General features: G+C 42.9%; 1 protein-coding gene across 1 annotated transcript; it reads right to left on the reverse strand.

The window, feature by feature from the left end:
• Nucleotides 1-602: 602 nt before the first annotated feature.
• LOC108299580 (gastrokine-3-like) lies at nt 603-6,415 on the reverse strand. Its single transcript, XM_017521930.2, has 6 exons — nt 6,404-6,415; nt 5,114-5,167; nt 4,798-4,932; nt 2,945-3,052; nt 1,808-1,949; nt 603-697 (listed from the first exon to the last, which is right to left on the reverse strand). Exons 1-6 carry the CDS (start codon nt 6,413-6,415, stop codon nt 603-605), a joined length of 546 nt encoding a protein of 181 aa, XP_017377419.1.
• Nucleotides 6,416-14,083: the final 7,668 nt, after the last annotated feature.

A 14,083-nucleotide genomic window follows, 5' to 3' on the forward strand; every position in this document is an offset into this window, starting at 1 on the left:
GTTACCACTAAAGGGCTTAGGCCAGTTCCAAAGGGAGGTTCACCTGGCTCTCTCTCAGGGATTTTCATGATACAGACTGGGCCACCACAGAGAACAGGCTTCCTTGGAATCTGGAGATTATTAGAAGACTGAGATATAGCCTCAGACCCAACAGCTAAGTCTGTGCTATGGATAGTGTCTTTGTTTATTTTTGATTTGTTTGATTGATTTTTCTTTTTTTTGGCTAAAATTCCCAAGAAATTTCTCAAAAGAGACTCTAGAAAGAAGCCCCTAGAGATGGGGTGTCCTGGGAGAGGGGTGCCAGTTCCTTTGTACCATGCCGCTGTGGGAGGTCCTGGGCTGCATGCGGCAGGGAATGCCGAGAGAGGACAGGGCAGCCAGGGAGGACTCATTTGCTAGGCCAGTGAGGCAAGAAACTTTATTGTTCTAACCCAGAGGGAGAAAGTGGACTCACTTTTTCAGATTACAGAGCCAGGTATTGGGACAAAAGGCAGAAGGTAAGGGACTAAAAGGAGCAGCTTCTCACGGGCAGAGGGAGGGCCGGGTCCTAGCACTGGCCTCAGGCCAGGTGAGTCCACACGCTACACAGTCAGCCTGGAGGTTCAGAGTCCAGAGATCTCGCCGCAGATGGAGAGTCCCATAAAGGACAGAAGCTGGACTTCAAAACAAGAATCAGGATCAACTGCGAGGGCAGTACCTTTAAAAAGAAAGAGAAGGATTTTATTTTTTAAAAATAGCACTTTCAGACCCCCAAACAGAGCGGCTATATTATGAGTTGTAACTAACACCATTGTGGTGCTCAGGACAGCTCTTCTAGCAAAAGACTGGGACTAAAATGAAAGATCCTACTATCCCCTTCCCCTGCAATCATTGGCCTCACATCTCCTTTTTCTATTTCTTTAAGTGATCCTTAAGCATCCTTCTGAATTCCAGCCTCTCAAGTTCTCCCTGTTTTCCTGCTGGATCCTCCTGTCATAACAAGAAACCTTGTTCATTGGGTTAACTTATATTAAGATGTAATTGACTGGCAGCAGCCTAATGGGAAGCGGTTACTATCTGGACTAGCAAGCAGCTCTTTAAGTCTTGTCTAGTAGATTTCCAAGCTGGTTACCACTGATCCCCCAACACATCCCTAGTAGGAGTGCCTGCCACTGAGGTTTTCCTTCTCCAGAGTGGTTTGTAACTATTAGAGTTTTGTCTTCCAACCCCTGAGCAGCTTGCAGAAGAGGAAAACTGGGGATCCCAAAGCAATCACACTGTAATGATGGGATGTTGGGCACTGTGTTGCTTGGCAGGGGGTGATGAGGCTTTGGGTTGAGCGAGGATATCTATTCATCCACTCTCAAGACCCACTGATGAGAATTTCATGATACAGGCTGGGTCACCATAGAGCACAGGCTTCCCTGGAATCTAGAGATTTTCAGGAGACTGAGATATAGCCTCAGACCCAACAGCTAAGTCTATGCTATGGATAATGTCTTTGTTTATTTTTGATTTGTTTGATTGATTTTTTTTTTGGCCAAAATTCTCAAGAAATTTCTTAAGAGATACCCCAGAAAGAAGTACTTGACCTCCTGATAAAGCTAAGTTAACTCAGGTCCCCATTCTCAACAAGTCCCACTATCAGGAAATCATCTCCTCCATCAAAGGGGGAATACATCCTAGGCCCCATTATTTTTATATCCAGTAAAAAATAAATAGAACAAACCCAACATCTGGTATTAGAATTTGTCAATGACCTTAAAATTCATACTGTGCCTTTTAACTCACCCATAGTCTTGGGTTTCTAGTTAAATTGCTAACACACCTTCTTTATGCTGCCAGGCAAAGTAAGTGGGGACATCTCTGCACATGTCCTTGATGGGCATTCCATACTGTGCTAAGTTCTTGACCCGGTTGGGTAAAACAGTGTAGGTCAGGCCGCGAGTAGATGGGTAATGCTTAAAAGCCTGGAAGGAGTGGCACATCAAAATGATGAGACAGCATTTGGGGGTGGCACAGCAGGCAGGACAAAAAGGATCCCAAGACCCTGGCCCATGAGTGAGTGGAGGCAGTGCAGGGGTTGATAAGACTAACCAGAATAGCCCTGAACCCAAACACATCCTTGAGTTGGTTCTCCAACTGCAATATCCTGTCTGGCCACAAGGTGATGACATTACTCCAGAGAAATCTGCCTGCGTGTTCAGGTGGTGACTTCTTGCCCATTCCCTCTACCCTTTTAAACTTCGTAATTCGTCAGTCTTCAATGCTTTCTCACATCTAATGAGACTATAGAATGCTTGAATTTTTTTGTTGCATGATATTATGTTTTTGCTTGTTAAATCGGATGGGATTCTTTCAGCTTCTCTCTTCAAAAAATTGATAAATTGCCATGTTTTTACATGACCTGAAGTCTATCTTGTTCCCCCGGGAGAGTCAGCACCTCCTGCCATGGATATCAGTGTTAGCCAAATGTCCTGTGCAGGCTGTGTAAGCAAACGACAGCAGATTTCAATAACGTGCCCAGGACCACCTGCTGGTTTTTCGCTTACTGGACTACCTTTGTCATTTAGGAAGCTGAGGGGAAGAGCACTTCAGCAGTCCTGGCTTGTTTTCGGCTGAAGAGAATACGTGTGCATATGTTTAGTGGGTAAGCAGAGGAGGAGAGAAAGTAGGGGAATGTGAATTCACTCTAACGTTTACATTCAACAATTTAAATTCACTAACATGTAGCTCAAACCCTTCTGGAATTCATCAACATGAGATTACTGCACAGGACTTTTATTTGATTAAATTATGATTTGACTTGAATGAGCCATTGACTGCATCTGGAGTCCTTGGTATGATGGTGGAATTTCATGGGCATTAAGAACAAGCATGACCCAAGTCTTTGTCCTAGGAGGTTGGAGGCAGAGTTGGAAAACATCAAACTAAAAGGGTACCACAGTGAGCTGGTCTCACTTACCTGTTTGTCCAGGGCCTTGCTAATGTCGTCCAGACTTGGGAAGACTGCTTGGTCCATCTTGGCCAGGACACAGGCCATCTTGCTAAACAGCTTAGCCGCCAAGAGGGCCTTAAAGCAACACAGCAGAAACATGTCATTCATGGAGTCACAATACTAATGGACACCCACTGTCCATCAGTGTGCTGCTTTTCTGACTGTGATGCACAGCACCCAGCAGAGTGCCACTATGGGCACCAGAAAAAGGCAGCATCAGGGCTGGTAACACGTGCAGAGCCCTGCTACTTCCAGGGCTTTGTGGCACTGCCCCCTGATGTGTGTGAGGAAAGGAATCTCTCAGGGCATTTTGCATACAATGAATGGACAGGTGGGAGGGGAGGGACAGGGAGTTAGATCTAATAACAAGGCTGACTTGCAGATTCTGTTCTGCAACTGTCACAGTCCTCAGTGGGCTCCATGATCCTCTGTTTTTTCATTTGAAAGCAGAAATAATAATAGCCCCTCTCCCACGGAGCTGCTGTGAGGATGAGAGGAGATACTAACTACTTGTGAGAACTTGTGAGAGCACTGTGAAAATTACGGAGTGCTCTCTGAATGTACGAGGTTGTCAGGAACATTGGGCCAGGCCTTCTGGACTCAGATTCTAGCCCTGGATCTGCCACTGACCATCCCCTTCCATAATTTATTTGATTAAATTATGATTTGACTTGAATGAGCCACTGACTGCACCTGGAGTCCTTGGTATGACAGTGGAATTTCATGGGCCCACGAGTCTCTAGGCCTGTCATCTGGCCCCTCACAGCCTGGAGCAGAGCAGCAGTTCTCCAGCTGTGTCTGACTGAGTCCAAGGTTCGCCTGCATCTCCCTCCTCCAGCCAGAGTAGTTCCGGCTTCTTCTGCTCCATGTCACAGGCTACTGTGGAATATTTTTCTTTGAAGAAAAGTCTCCATGGCATAGAGCAGGGTTGAAAATTACTAGCCTGTGTAGACTGTGTGCCCTCTAATAGGATTCAGGGGACATTTCCTTGAGGAAATCAGGAGTGAGTTAGGTGAATATGAGGAACGTGGGGAACGTGGTCAGGGAAGGGAGCACAGCAGGTACAGATGGGAGCAGAGAGAAAGCCTGTGCCTGAGATGTCTGTCCTTCTGAGATGTCCAGAGTGTCTGGAGGGAATGCCATGGATGTGGGTTGGGGTGGGGCCAGATGGGAGAGAGCCTTGCAAGACAGAACAAGGAGTGTGGGCTTCTGCTTCACGTAACCCTTCAGAGTCCTGCCTGGTAGGAATGGCAGCTATGGATGCTATTTTGCAGATGAGGAAACTGAGACACACAAAGGCTAAGTGATGTCCCTGTGGTTATAGTGCTTCAGAGAGCCAGGCCACACACACAGGTGGAGCCTTCTAGATATTGTGTCTTTCTGCTAGCTCTTACTATTGAAAGTGATGGGCAAGTTGTAGTCAGATTTCCAAAAAATAAAAATATATCATTCTTCTTTGGAAATTAACGTTAAAATCTGGAGTCAAGACAAAATAACCTCTACAGCACATACCAGTTACAAGACATGGGAGCTTCTGAGATCGGAGGACTTTGGTGGCCGTGTGACGTCAACACCTCACAGGAACATAGGGGAGGTAGGGTCCCTGCAGACCAGCTGGAATTCTCCCTATATTTTCTGGCTCAAAAAGAAGTCACTGCAATTGCAACAAAGCTGTTCCCTTACCTACCGATGTACATGTTCATCCAGGACCTAAACCTAGCGAAGGCAAATGTCTTCTTTTCTCTGGAAAAACATAAGGCTACGTTTTGGACCAGACATGGCTTTCTGTCACATTGTAATAAACGTGCTTCTCATCTTACATTCTTGTAGTCCAGGATTCCGTCCCATTCACTGAAAACATTGTTGTCTCGGATGCTGACCATACCTTGGAAGGTGCTGACATGGATACTTTGAGTCCCAACAGATCCATCCAGAGGATGGTTGTCACTGATGTTCTGGAGAAAACCAAGCAACAGTGAGAAAAGTTGAAAGTTCAGAGTTCCTACTTTGCCCATGCCTTCCAGGTTTTAGGGGTACCTGCAGGAAATTTGAGGCGATTGCCCTTAATTAACACCTTTTAAAATCCTTCTGCTAAAGGAGACCTAGACAGGTTGGGCTCTCTCCATCCTCACTTACCATCATGGGCAGAGATGGGGATAGGATGAAGACCACAAGGATGGAAGATACAACCTGGAATGGAAACAAATATCAGGGCACTTTCGCCTTAGCTTCAGGTGAACTCAGAGTCCAGAGTCCTAAGCCCTGCTGGGACTGGAACCTTCTTTAAATGATCTCTAACTCTCATCATTTTCATGGCATGGGGGACCCAGTGTATGAGGAGACTGTCACTCAGTATGGCTGATATGCTGGCTACTCAGGACATAAAGCTTTATATAGTTCAGTCAAGGATACCTTTTGCTTCACTCTACAGGTATTGCTAATGACTGGGCTAAATATTAGGCAGCCCGACTGACCACTTGATGTGCACATGGGGAAGGACCACCTGAGGCCAAATTGTAAAATAAGTGATGATAACTCCAGTTCTCAGTCTTCTTTTTCTGCATCTTCCTCTCTCTTTCCAAGCATTCGAGACTCCCTCTCTGCCCTCTCTGGAAACTGATATCCTCCTGATTTCCTTTCCTCTAGATTTTTCACCTTGCCTGAGAATAAAAGACCATGAACCACTTATTTGCACTTTATTTTGAAATAGATCGTGCTAATTAAATGTGATTAATTATTGAAATATTTGCAGTTAATCATTTCTTCTTAGTGTGGCCTACCTCAGTTGTTGAGGAAATTTTAAGCATCAGAGAGTAAGTGAGAGAGAACTGGTGGGCAGAAACGGGCCAAAGTGAGAAAGTGCACAATGAACGATTCTCCACATCCCACAGCTCATCATCTGGTCTAATGAAGGCTGGGGAGCTCACCTTCTCCCTCACCCCACAATATCCCACGCAATATTCCACATACAATGAAAGCAAGCGAAGGTGAAATACGTATACAAAAGAAAAGAAAACAGCTACTCTATGAATAATTATCTCGATGCTGTAAGTTTAATAGAGGAGATATATGAGCTGCAGCTGGCAACACTATTTCATGAAACTATTGGAGTTGGTATCTGAAACTTCCCTTCACTGGAAATTTGTAAATAAGACAAGTCTAGGAACAGAGGACCCTAAAATATGAATATCTACCTAACCCCAAAGATTCTGGACCTTTAAGAATTTAGTTATGACTTCCTTTGGGAGAGACTCTTTGTTTAGATATTCCAAAACAGAGAGGCTATGTTTTTTCAAATTAATATTCGAAAATTCCAAATTCTATTTGAATTTAATTTGAAGAGTCCATGGGGAAAAGTAACTTCTCCCTGGCTACTTTGGGTCTGAGAACACAATCACTACATTTGAAATTAGAAAATATACTTACAAGGTGTTTCATGGTGTCTCACCCCACGCAACAGCATGCATAGGAGAATTTTCTATGTTCCACTTATTTTCTAAATCTGGCTTATATAGTCCTACGCGTTTCAACTGTTGCCATGATAAGGGGCTCTGGGGTAGGTTCCTATCATCTGGACACCATTCAGGGAGGAAAAAAGGCAAGCTTATGCAATCACAGTTATCGCTTTTCTTTAACCAAGGTAAACATTGGTTCCAAGGTAAACACGGCACATGAGCAAGTCTTTGTGGGCCGGCATGCCCGTGACCATAGCAACTGAAGTGAGCATTGTGAACACTGATCTCACAAAATAGTTCTGATATAAAAATCAATGAGCTCATTGTTTCTACTTCTCAATTCCCTAAAAGTTTTAACTAACAGTGTGGGTGATTGAAACAAACCTCATGAAACCAAAAACCTGAACTACACAATTAGAATGACTGAAAAGCAATCTGGTCCAGCTGTTCATCCAAACCGAAAACCATGTGGTTGGCCTTGCGCGGCCCTCTGTCTACTCACCTAGCTGACCTCATTGCACCTCTTCGAGCATCCGCCCTGATGGACTTGCCTGCTATCCAGATATTTTGCTCCTGCTTCATGGTTTGTTTCTCTCCTCTGGCCTCCCATTTCAGGGCACATTTTTTCCATAAAGGACACTTTGACCTGAGACATGGGAAAATATTGCCTTTCTATGATAAGTCAAGCAACAGGTCAGGCCTTTTCATACATTATCTTTTTTTTCCCCTTAACTTCTGACTGGTAGTGGCCCACCTACCTGGATCAAATTCCAGAAGGCCAGAGCCAAACGGGTATTTCTCCTGAGAGCATGTGCTCTGGATGGGCAAGCCCGGGCACTGGAATGGCCCAAGGAGGAAAGACAGGCCGCTCAGTCCTTACAGTGCTTAATAAAAATTGGCCACAAGAACATCAGGTAGTTGTATTTTGGGGGCTATAGGTCACCCAGAGCTCAGATAATATACTCATATCTCTTTTGCTCTCAGTACTTCAAAACACCATGCACAGACCACAAGCTCAATAGTTACTGAATTATTAAAGACGTTGTTAAAGAAGTTGGAGGCCGTGTGTGGTGGTTCACACCTGTAATCCCAGCACTTTGGGAGGCTAAGAGTGGATCACCTGAAGTCAGGAGGTCGAGACCAGCCTGTCCAACATGGTGAAACACCATCTCTACTTAAAATACAAAAAAAAAAAAAAAAAAAAAGTCGTCGAAACCATCACAGTTCCTTGCCTGTACCTTACTCTGGCTACTTGTATTTTTCACTGTGTTATATCTATTTGTACAGTTGTCTGATCAGGGTGTTAAATTGTACATTTATGTCACTTGACTATCAACTTTGTGAGATTAGAGACTTTGTTTTGTTCTCTGCTGTAGTTCTAGTGTCTAATATTTAAAACAGTACCTGACACAGAGTAGGTTTTTAAAAATATCTATGTTAAGTGAATAAATGAACAGATTGCACTGATGGTATACTATTCATCTCTGAATCTCCTGAAGTACTTAGCAGTGTCTGGTACATAGTCAGTGCACAGTAAATATTTATTGAATTTAATGGCAAATAATGGAATCAAGTATGTAATGACAATATGAATGAGGAAGACAATTAAAATATGAACAGCATAGCATGTACAAAGAAAAATGGCCCTCTTTATAAACTCCAGTTATGGGTCAATTGCAAGGTTGGCAAAGAGACATCACTAATATTTTTGTTCTTGGATTTGAGGGTAGGAGGTGAAGAAAAAGGAAAACAAAAGTCAGGTGTCTGCAAAGTTGTTTGCCATTTATCTTGCATCCTGGAACCTTTGGCAAGAACAAGACTCCTTTGCCGGATCTCTGGTTCTCCTTGGTGTTTGCTAAACATGCTTTGATATTCTGCTTAATGTACTTATTGCCTGCTGTAAACCAGAAACTTCCTCATCCTTATTTCTTACTTTCTAGTTTCATTCTGAAAGGCAGACTTCTATATTTATCCCTGTAATGATACTGCTATTTCCCTAGTCTTTCCACATTTGTAGAGCTCAGTGGGCTCTGTGCTCCTGTTATCTCTTCTCCTTCTGGCTTCGTTTCCCTGGATGTTTCTGTGCCTTTTCTTTCATCCTTAATATTTTCTCTAAAGCGGGAACCTCTGAGTAGGCACAGTATTTTAGCACACATTATCTTGCTGCATCTCGTATCTATCCTGAGCTATTTATTTTTTTCTCCATGTGCACCCAACCTCAATGGCTTGATTTACCCCACTTCCTGAAGTTCATTCTAGGTACATTGGTAGCCAGGGTTCCCAGTCCATCCTATCTTGTTAGGCAGCTGACATAGTCTTTTACAAAGCTGAATTATCTTATTTCTATTTTTTAAATTCAATTAAAAACTTCAAACAGCCTGATCATTTTTTTTTTCTCTTCAAATGAAAAGTGGCCAGCCTTTGGCTCTCTTGCTTGCATGAACGCATCCAAATAGTGTTATACCCAAGTCAAGGTTTTGGTAACATTTCGGTGATCTGGCTAACTTTCAGGAATGTGCTGATCAGCAATCTGATTGGAGCAGGATCTTGGAAGCTCTGACTCATGAGAGGACACAACCGTGCCTATTGTCTTATTGGAGTACCTTCTGGGCCCTGAGGGTTGTAACCTTGGTAAAGTTGCCATTTAAGAGAAGGGGGGGAAGTAGCCCTGGGCTTGGACAGTAGGACAGGCCTAGGAGCTGTTGAGGAAGCTGTGTGCTAGTATGTAATAACCCGTGAAAGAAAACTGGGAGACGAGAAGAGGGGGCAAGTCCCCTTCCCTAGTTCCCTTACAACATCCACATTATGCTATTATGAGTTAGATGTCTTGTTATCAGAGAGAAATACTCCCATTTCTTAGGAGAGTCATGCCTCAAATAAACTTGGGGTTTCCATAAAATTGCTGCTAGATACAGGTTCTCATTATAACACATGGGCATGAAGCAAGTTCTGCATATACTCAGTCATGATCTACTCATTCCCCCAACAGATGCTATTCACATGCAATATTTCCCATGCTTTCTATCACGTTTTCCCAAGGCTGCATCCTGAATTCCACTTTTGGTGATCAAATTTAGGCTGAGTGGATGATGCATTAATTCCTGATTATCTCTGTGCAAGGGAGAATGGGGTGTGGTCACTAGCTTTCCAGATGATGTCTAAGGATACTTGCTTCCAGGAATTCATATCCTTGTGTAGGTCCCAGTCACTCTGAATAGGGTTGACGTGTGCAATAAATGGAATATTGTAAAAATAATGGTATGAAACTTTCTAGGTTAATTCATAAAAGACATTGTGACTTCTGCCTTATACACTCATGGATCACTCACTTTGAAAGAACCATCTGCCATGTTTTAAGATGCTCAAGTAGGCTCATGGAGAGATCTATGTAGCAAGAAACTGAGGCCTTCTGCCAAGAGCAATATGAGGAGCCATCTTGGAAGCAGATCCGCCAGCCCCAGTCAAGCCTTCAGAGGACTGCCGCCATGGGCAACATCTTTACTAAAACCTAATGAGCTACTCTCGCCAGAACCACTCAGCTAAGCCCTCCTGGATTCCTGACTCTCAAAAACTGTGTAATGTAATACATGTTAATTGGGTTCATGTTTTGGATAATTCATTATGCCATAAGAGACAGGTCATTTTTTTAAAAATTGAGGTTAAATTCATATAAAATGAAATTAACTATTTTGAAGTGACAATTTATTGGCATTTAGCACAGCCAAAAAGTTGTGCAACCATCACTTGTGTCTAGCTCTAAAACATTTTCATCACAACAAAAGGAAACTTGATATCCCTTAAGCAGTGACTTTCACTCTCCCTTCCCCCAGACTTTGGTATGCGCCGATCTGCTTCTTGTCTGTATGGATTTACCTATTCTGTATATTTTATACAAGTGGAATCCTTCTGTGTCTGGACTTTTTTTACTTAACATAGTGTGTCTTCAAGGTTCATTCACATGACAATATCAGTACTTCATTCCATTTTATCACTGAACACTATTGTTTGTATGCACATGTCATAGTTTGTCTACCCATCGATCTGTTGATGGACATTTGGGTTGCTTCTACTTTTTGGCTATTGTGATAGTGCTGCTATGAATATGTGTGTACATGCACGTGTTTGGGTACTTGCTTTCAATTCTTTTCGGTATACACACACCCAGGAAAGTGGAATTTCTGGGTCCTATTGGTAATTTTATGTTTAGCTTTTTGAGGAACCATCAAACCATCCTCATCAAAACTTAGTTTTTTGATTATCTCCATCCTAGTGGGGTAGGATGTTGCCCCATTGTGGTTTTGATTCGCATTTTCCTAATGAAGGAGTAAGTTATTTAAAATTTATTCCAATTTTATGCTATCAAGACAAAAATTTGGTCCATAGGAGAAATGATATGTTGAAGTGTGCCAGTCATTAACTCATTAATTAACTCACTTCTTGAACAAACATTCCTTGAGCATCTTCTACAGAATAGGTCCTAGGGGGTGTGGAGTTCTCAAAGTTGAATAAAACAAAGTCTTTTCCCCTAAAGAGGTTTCTGTCAACTAGGGGAGGTGAGATGTTTATCATAGCATAGGATTGTCATCTATTTCAATTGTAAGCAGTTTTGAAACGGACATGAGGAAGTGTTAGAGGACTTAACCTCACATCACAGAAAGCAGATTTAAGACTTATCTGGGATCCAGAAGCCAAGCTTCTGAGAGTTCGTGAACCAACATTGCCAACTTCATGATTTTGTCCATGGCTAAACTCTCCCAGGCTGAATAAGTGAGCACTTGCTGTGGCTCCCACCCACTCCTCTTCACCTGTCAGCACATTTGGGGTCCCTGGGGCTGGCCTGGCCTTCCCTCTCCTGGAGGACAGCCCAGTTGGCAATGCACCTGCATTGCTTGTATCCTAAGTTTAGGATTTGGGAGTTCGTAGGAGAGAGGATTGGGGTTTTCTTGGCCTGTCGACTCTCAAATTCAAACCCTGAGCCTGGACTTTGAATCGGGCTTCATTCATTTTGCCCCTGGTATCAACAAGTCTTTGCCTATGCCAAGAATGACCCCTACCTGTTCTTGTGCTGCAATATTTCTTTCCATTCCTTCAGCTGAGACAGATTGGGAAGTGTAACATCTTCTCAGATTCAACTTGGACTTGGCATTTTACTGAATTATGTTGGTTGTCACCAGGCCTTAATTTGTTCTCTCTCTTCTGGCTAGAGTCTATAAGTCCTACACAACCTACCCTATATCTTTTATGACATTATCTTCTCTGGCTTGCTTTTTTGCCTTTCCGATGGATTCAATTCATTTAATTTTAACAAATATATCCAAGTATCTACAATGTGCCAGACACTATAATAGTATTGAGGAGACAGAAATGAACACGTTAGACGTGGTCTGTGACCTAATACTGCTGACAGCCTATTAGGGAATATGGCATCCATTCATTTAATTGGTCATTTACCCAACAAATGTTTATTGAGTTCTTACTGTGTGCTAGGTGGAATTCTGCATGTTAGGAATACAATGGTGAGCTGTATAGATTTAATCCTTCATGTCAAGGAATTCTTAGTTTGTGGAGGAGATAAGAACTTAGTACATAAACATGTCTGTTATCTATCCCTCCTCCATATCTTTACTTCCGTCCACATGCAGCTTAAATTCTCTGTCCAATAACCATCTTGTATTATATCACTCTCTTGAATATACCCTCCAGTTCCTTGCCCCATTCTTGGTTCAGTGAACTCTTTTAATTAAACCACATCTTTGCCTACTTGGTGGCTATGCTGAGTGGTCTAACTTTAAAGTCACATTCACTTACCTCTAGGGTGGCCTTCAAGCTCACAGGAAATTGTACTGTATTTTTCAAGTCCAAACACACTGTTATTCTGCCAGACAACTATTGCATGTCTTTATGTCTCCCCAAATTTCTACTCTCTCTCTCGTATCCTCATTCTCAGATGACAGTCTTGTGTGGTTTGTGGCATTTAGCTTGATTCCTGACTTTTCAACATCTTTCTTGTATCGCAGGGGGCAGAAGTCTCAAAACTTTACTTTCCAAACTGTTGTTAGCTGCTTTCCAGTTAGCACCTGCCAAGGAGGCCCTGACACAGATTAGAAAGCAGGAGGAGGGGAGAAGCCATTCTTATTTTGGATTTGACAATGGCAGGTGCCTGCAGGCAACTGCAGGTCCCAGCCACACCAGCATTTACAGCACTTACTGAGGAGGTGGCTCTTGCTCAGCATTGGCAGCAGCTCAGCCTGCAAGTCACTGGTCTCCTTATAGGTCCCCTCTCTCCCATTGTCTTTTTCAGTGCTTCCAACCTTTGTACTCAGTTCCTTCCATTAATATTCTCTCTGCTTGAGATGTTTCATGTTTTCCAAGTTGATCGCTGATTGATAAAACTTGTTCCTTATTTCATTGAGAATATGGAAGCTATCTGAAAGAAAACTTCCACATCCTTCCCCCACCATGCCTACCGACCTTCCAGCATCTGTGTGTATAAACTATAGCTTCTCTCCTATTTCTTAGGACTGGCTGTCTGCGCTGCTAGCTCAGTTTCCATCTCTGCTTTGATCCCAGACCCTATTCCTTCTCATTTATTCATGTATCTCTATCCCCATCAGTTTTTCTTCCTTGCATTGCCTATTTTTGCTTCTTTTCCAGATCACTCCTGTGAGCAAAAATATATCCTGTTTTGCCTCCCACATTCAAACAAAATAAAAAGACAATAATAACAGAAATAAAACAGAAGAAAAATCCTTTCTTTTCTGTACATCCCACCCTAAGTACTACCCTCTTTTCTATTCTTCCATTAACAGCAGAATCCTTGGAAGAGAGGTTCATACTGTCTCCTCCTGGTTTTCCTTAAACCTACTCCAATCAAGCTTAAGCTCAAATATTCCACTGAAACTGCCCTAAATACATCTAATGACCTCCACAACACTAAATGCGATGGTCAATTCTCAGCCCCACTCTTCCTTGACAAACCAGCAGTCTTTGACACAGCTGAGTCCCCTCCAACTCCTCAATGGGCCTCCAGGACACCACACGTGCATGGCTTTATCTATCCTTCTGACCACTCCTTCTGCTTTCCATCTTCCAAACCCCAAATGAAGGAGTGTCCTCAACCTTAACTTCTGGGTCTTTCCTCTTTTCTGTCTCTATTTAGCTCATTTCATGATTGTATTCAGTGTCATTGTTTTAAATATAATCTCTACTCTGACAACTTCGCCCAGGTTTCTTTCTTGAGCTCTAGACTTATACATATAACTCTCTGCTTGATGTTTAATGATCTAAAAATCAGCCTGTTATTTCCACTATCTCTTCCCCCCGCGCCCCCACAAACCTGCTGCCTCACAGTCTTTCTTATGTCCGTGAATGGAACCACCATGACATTGGAACCATCTTGACTCTCTTTCCCACCCGATTTGGTTTGGCCCCACTCAAATCTCACCTTGAATAGTAATAAGGGCAGGACCAGGTGGAGATTATGGAATCATGGGGGCAGTTTCCCCCATACTATTCTCATGATAGTGAAAAGTCTCATGAGATCTGGTAGTTTTATAAATGGGAGTTCCCCTGCACAAGCCCCCTTGGCTGTCACCATGTAAGATGTCCCTTTGTTCTTCCTTCTTCTTCAGCCATGATTGTGAGGCCTCTC

This window comes from Cebus imitator, unplaced genomic scaffold (genome assembly GCF_001604975.1).
Source record: "Cebus imitator isolate Cc_AM_T3 unplaced genomic scaffold, Cebus_imitator-1.0 Scaffold23, whole genome shotgun sequence".
Taxonomy (NCBI): Eukaryota; Metazoa; Chordata; class Mammalia; order Primates; family Cebidae; genus Cebus; species Cebus imitator.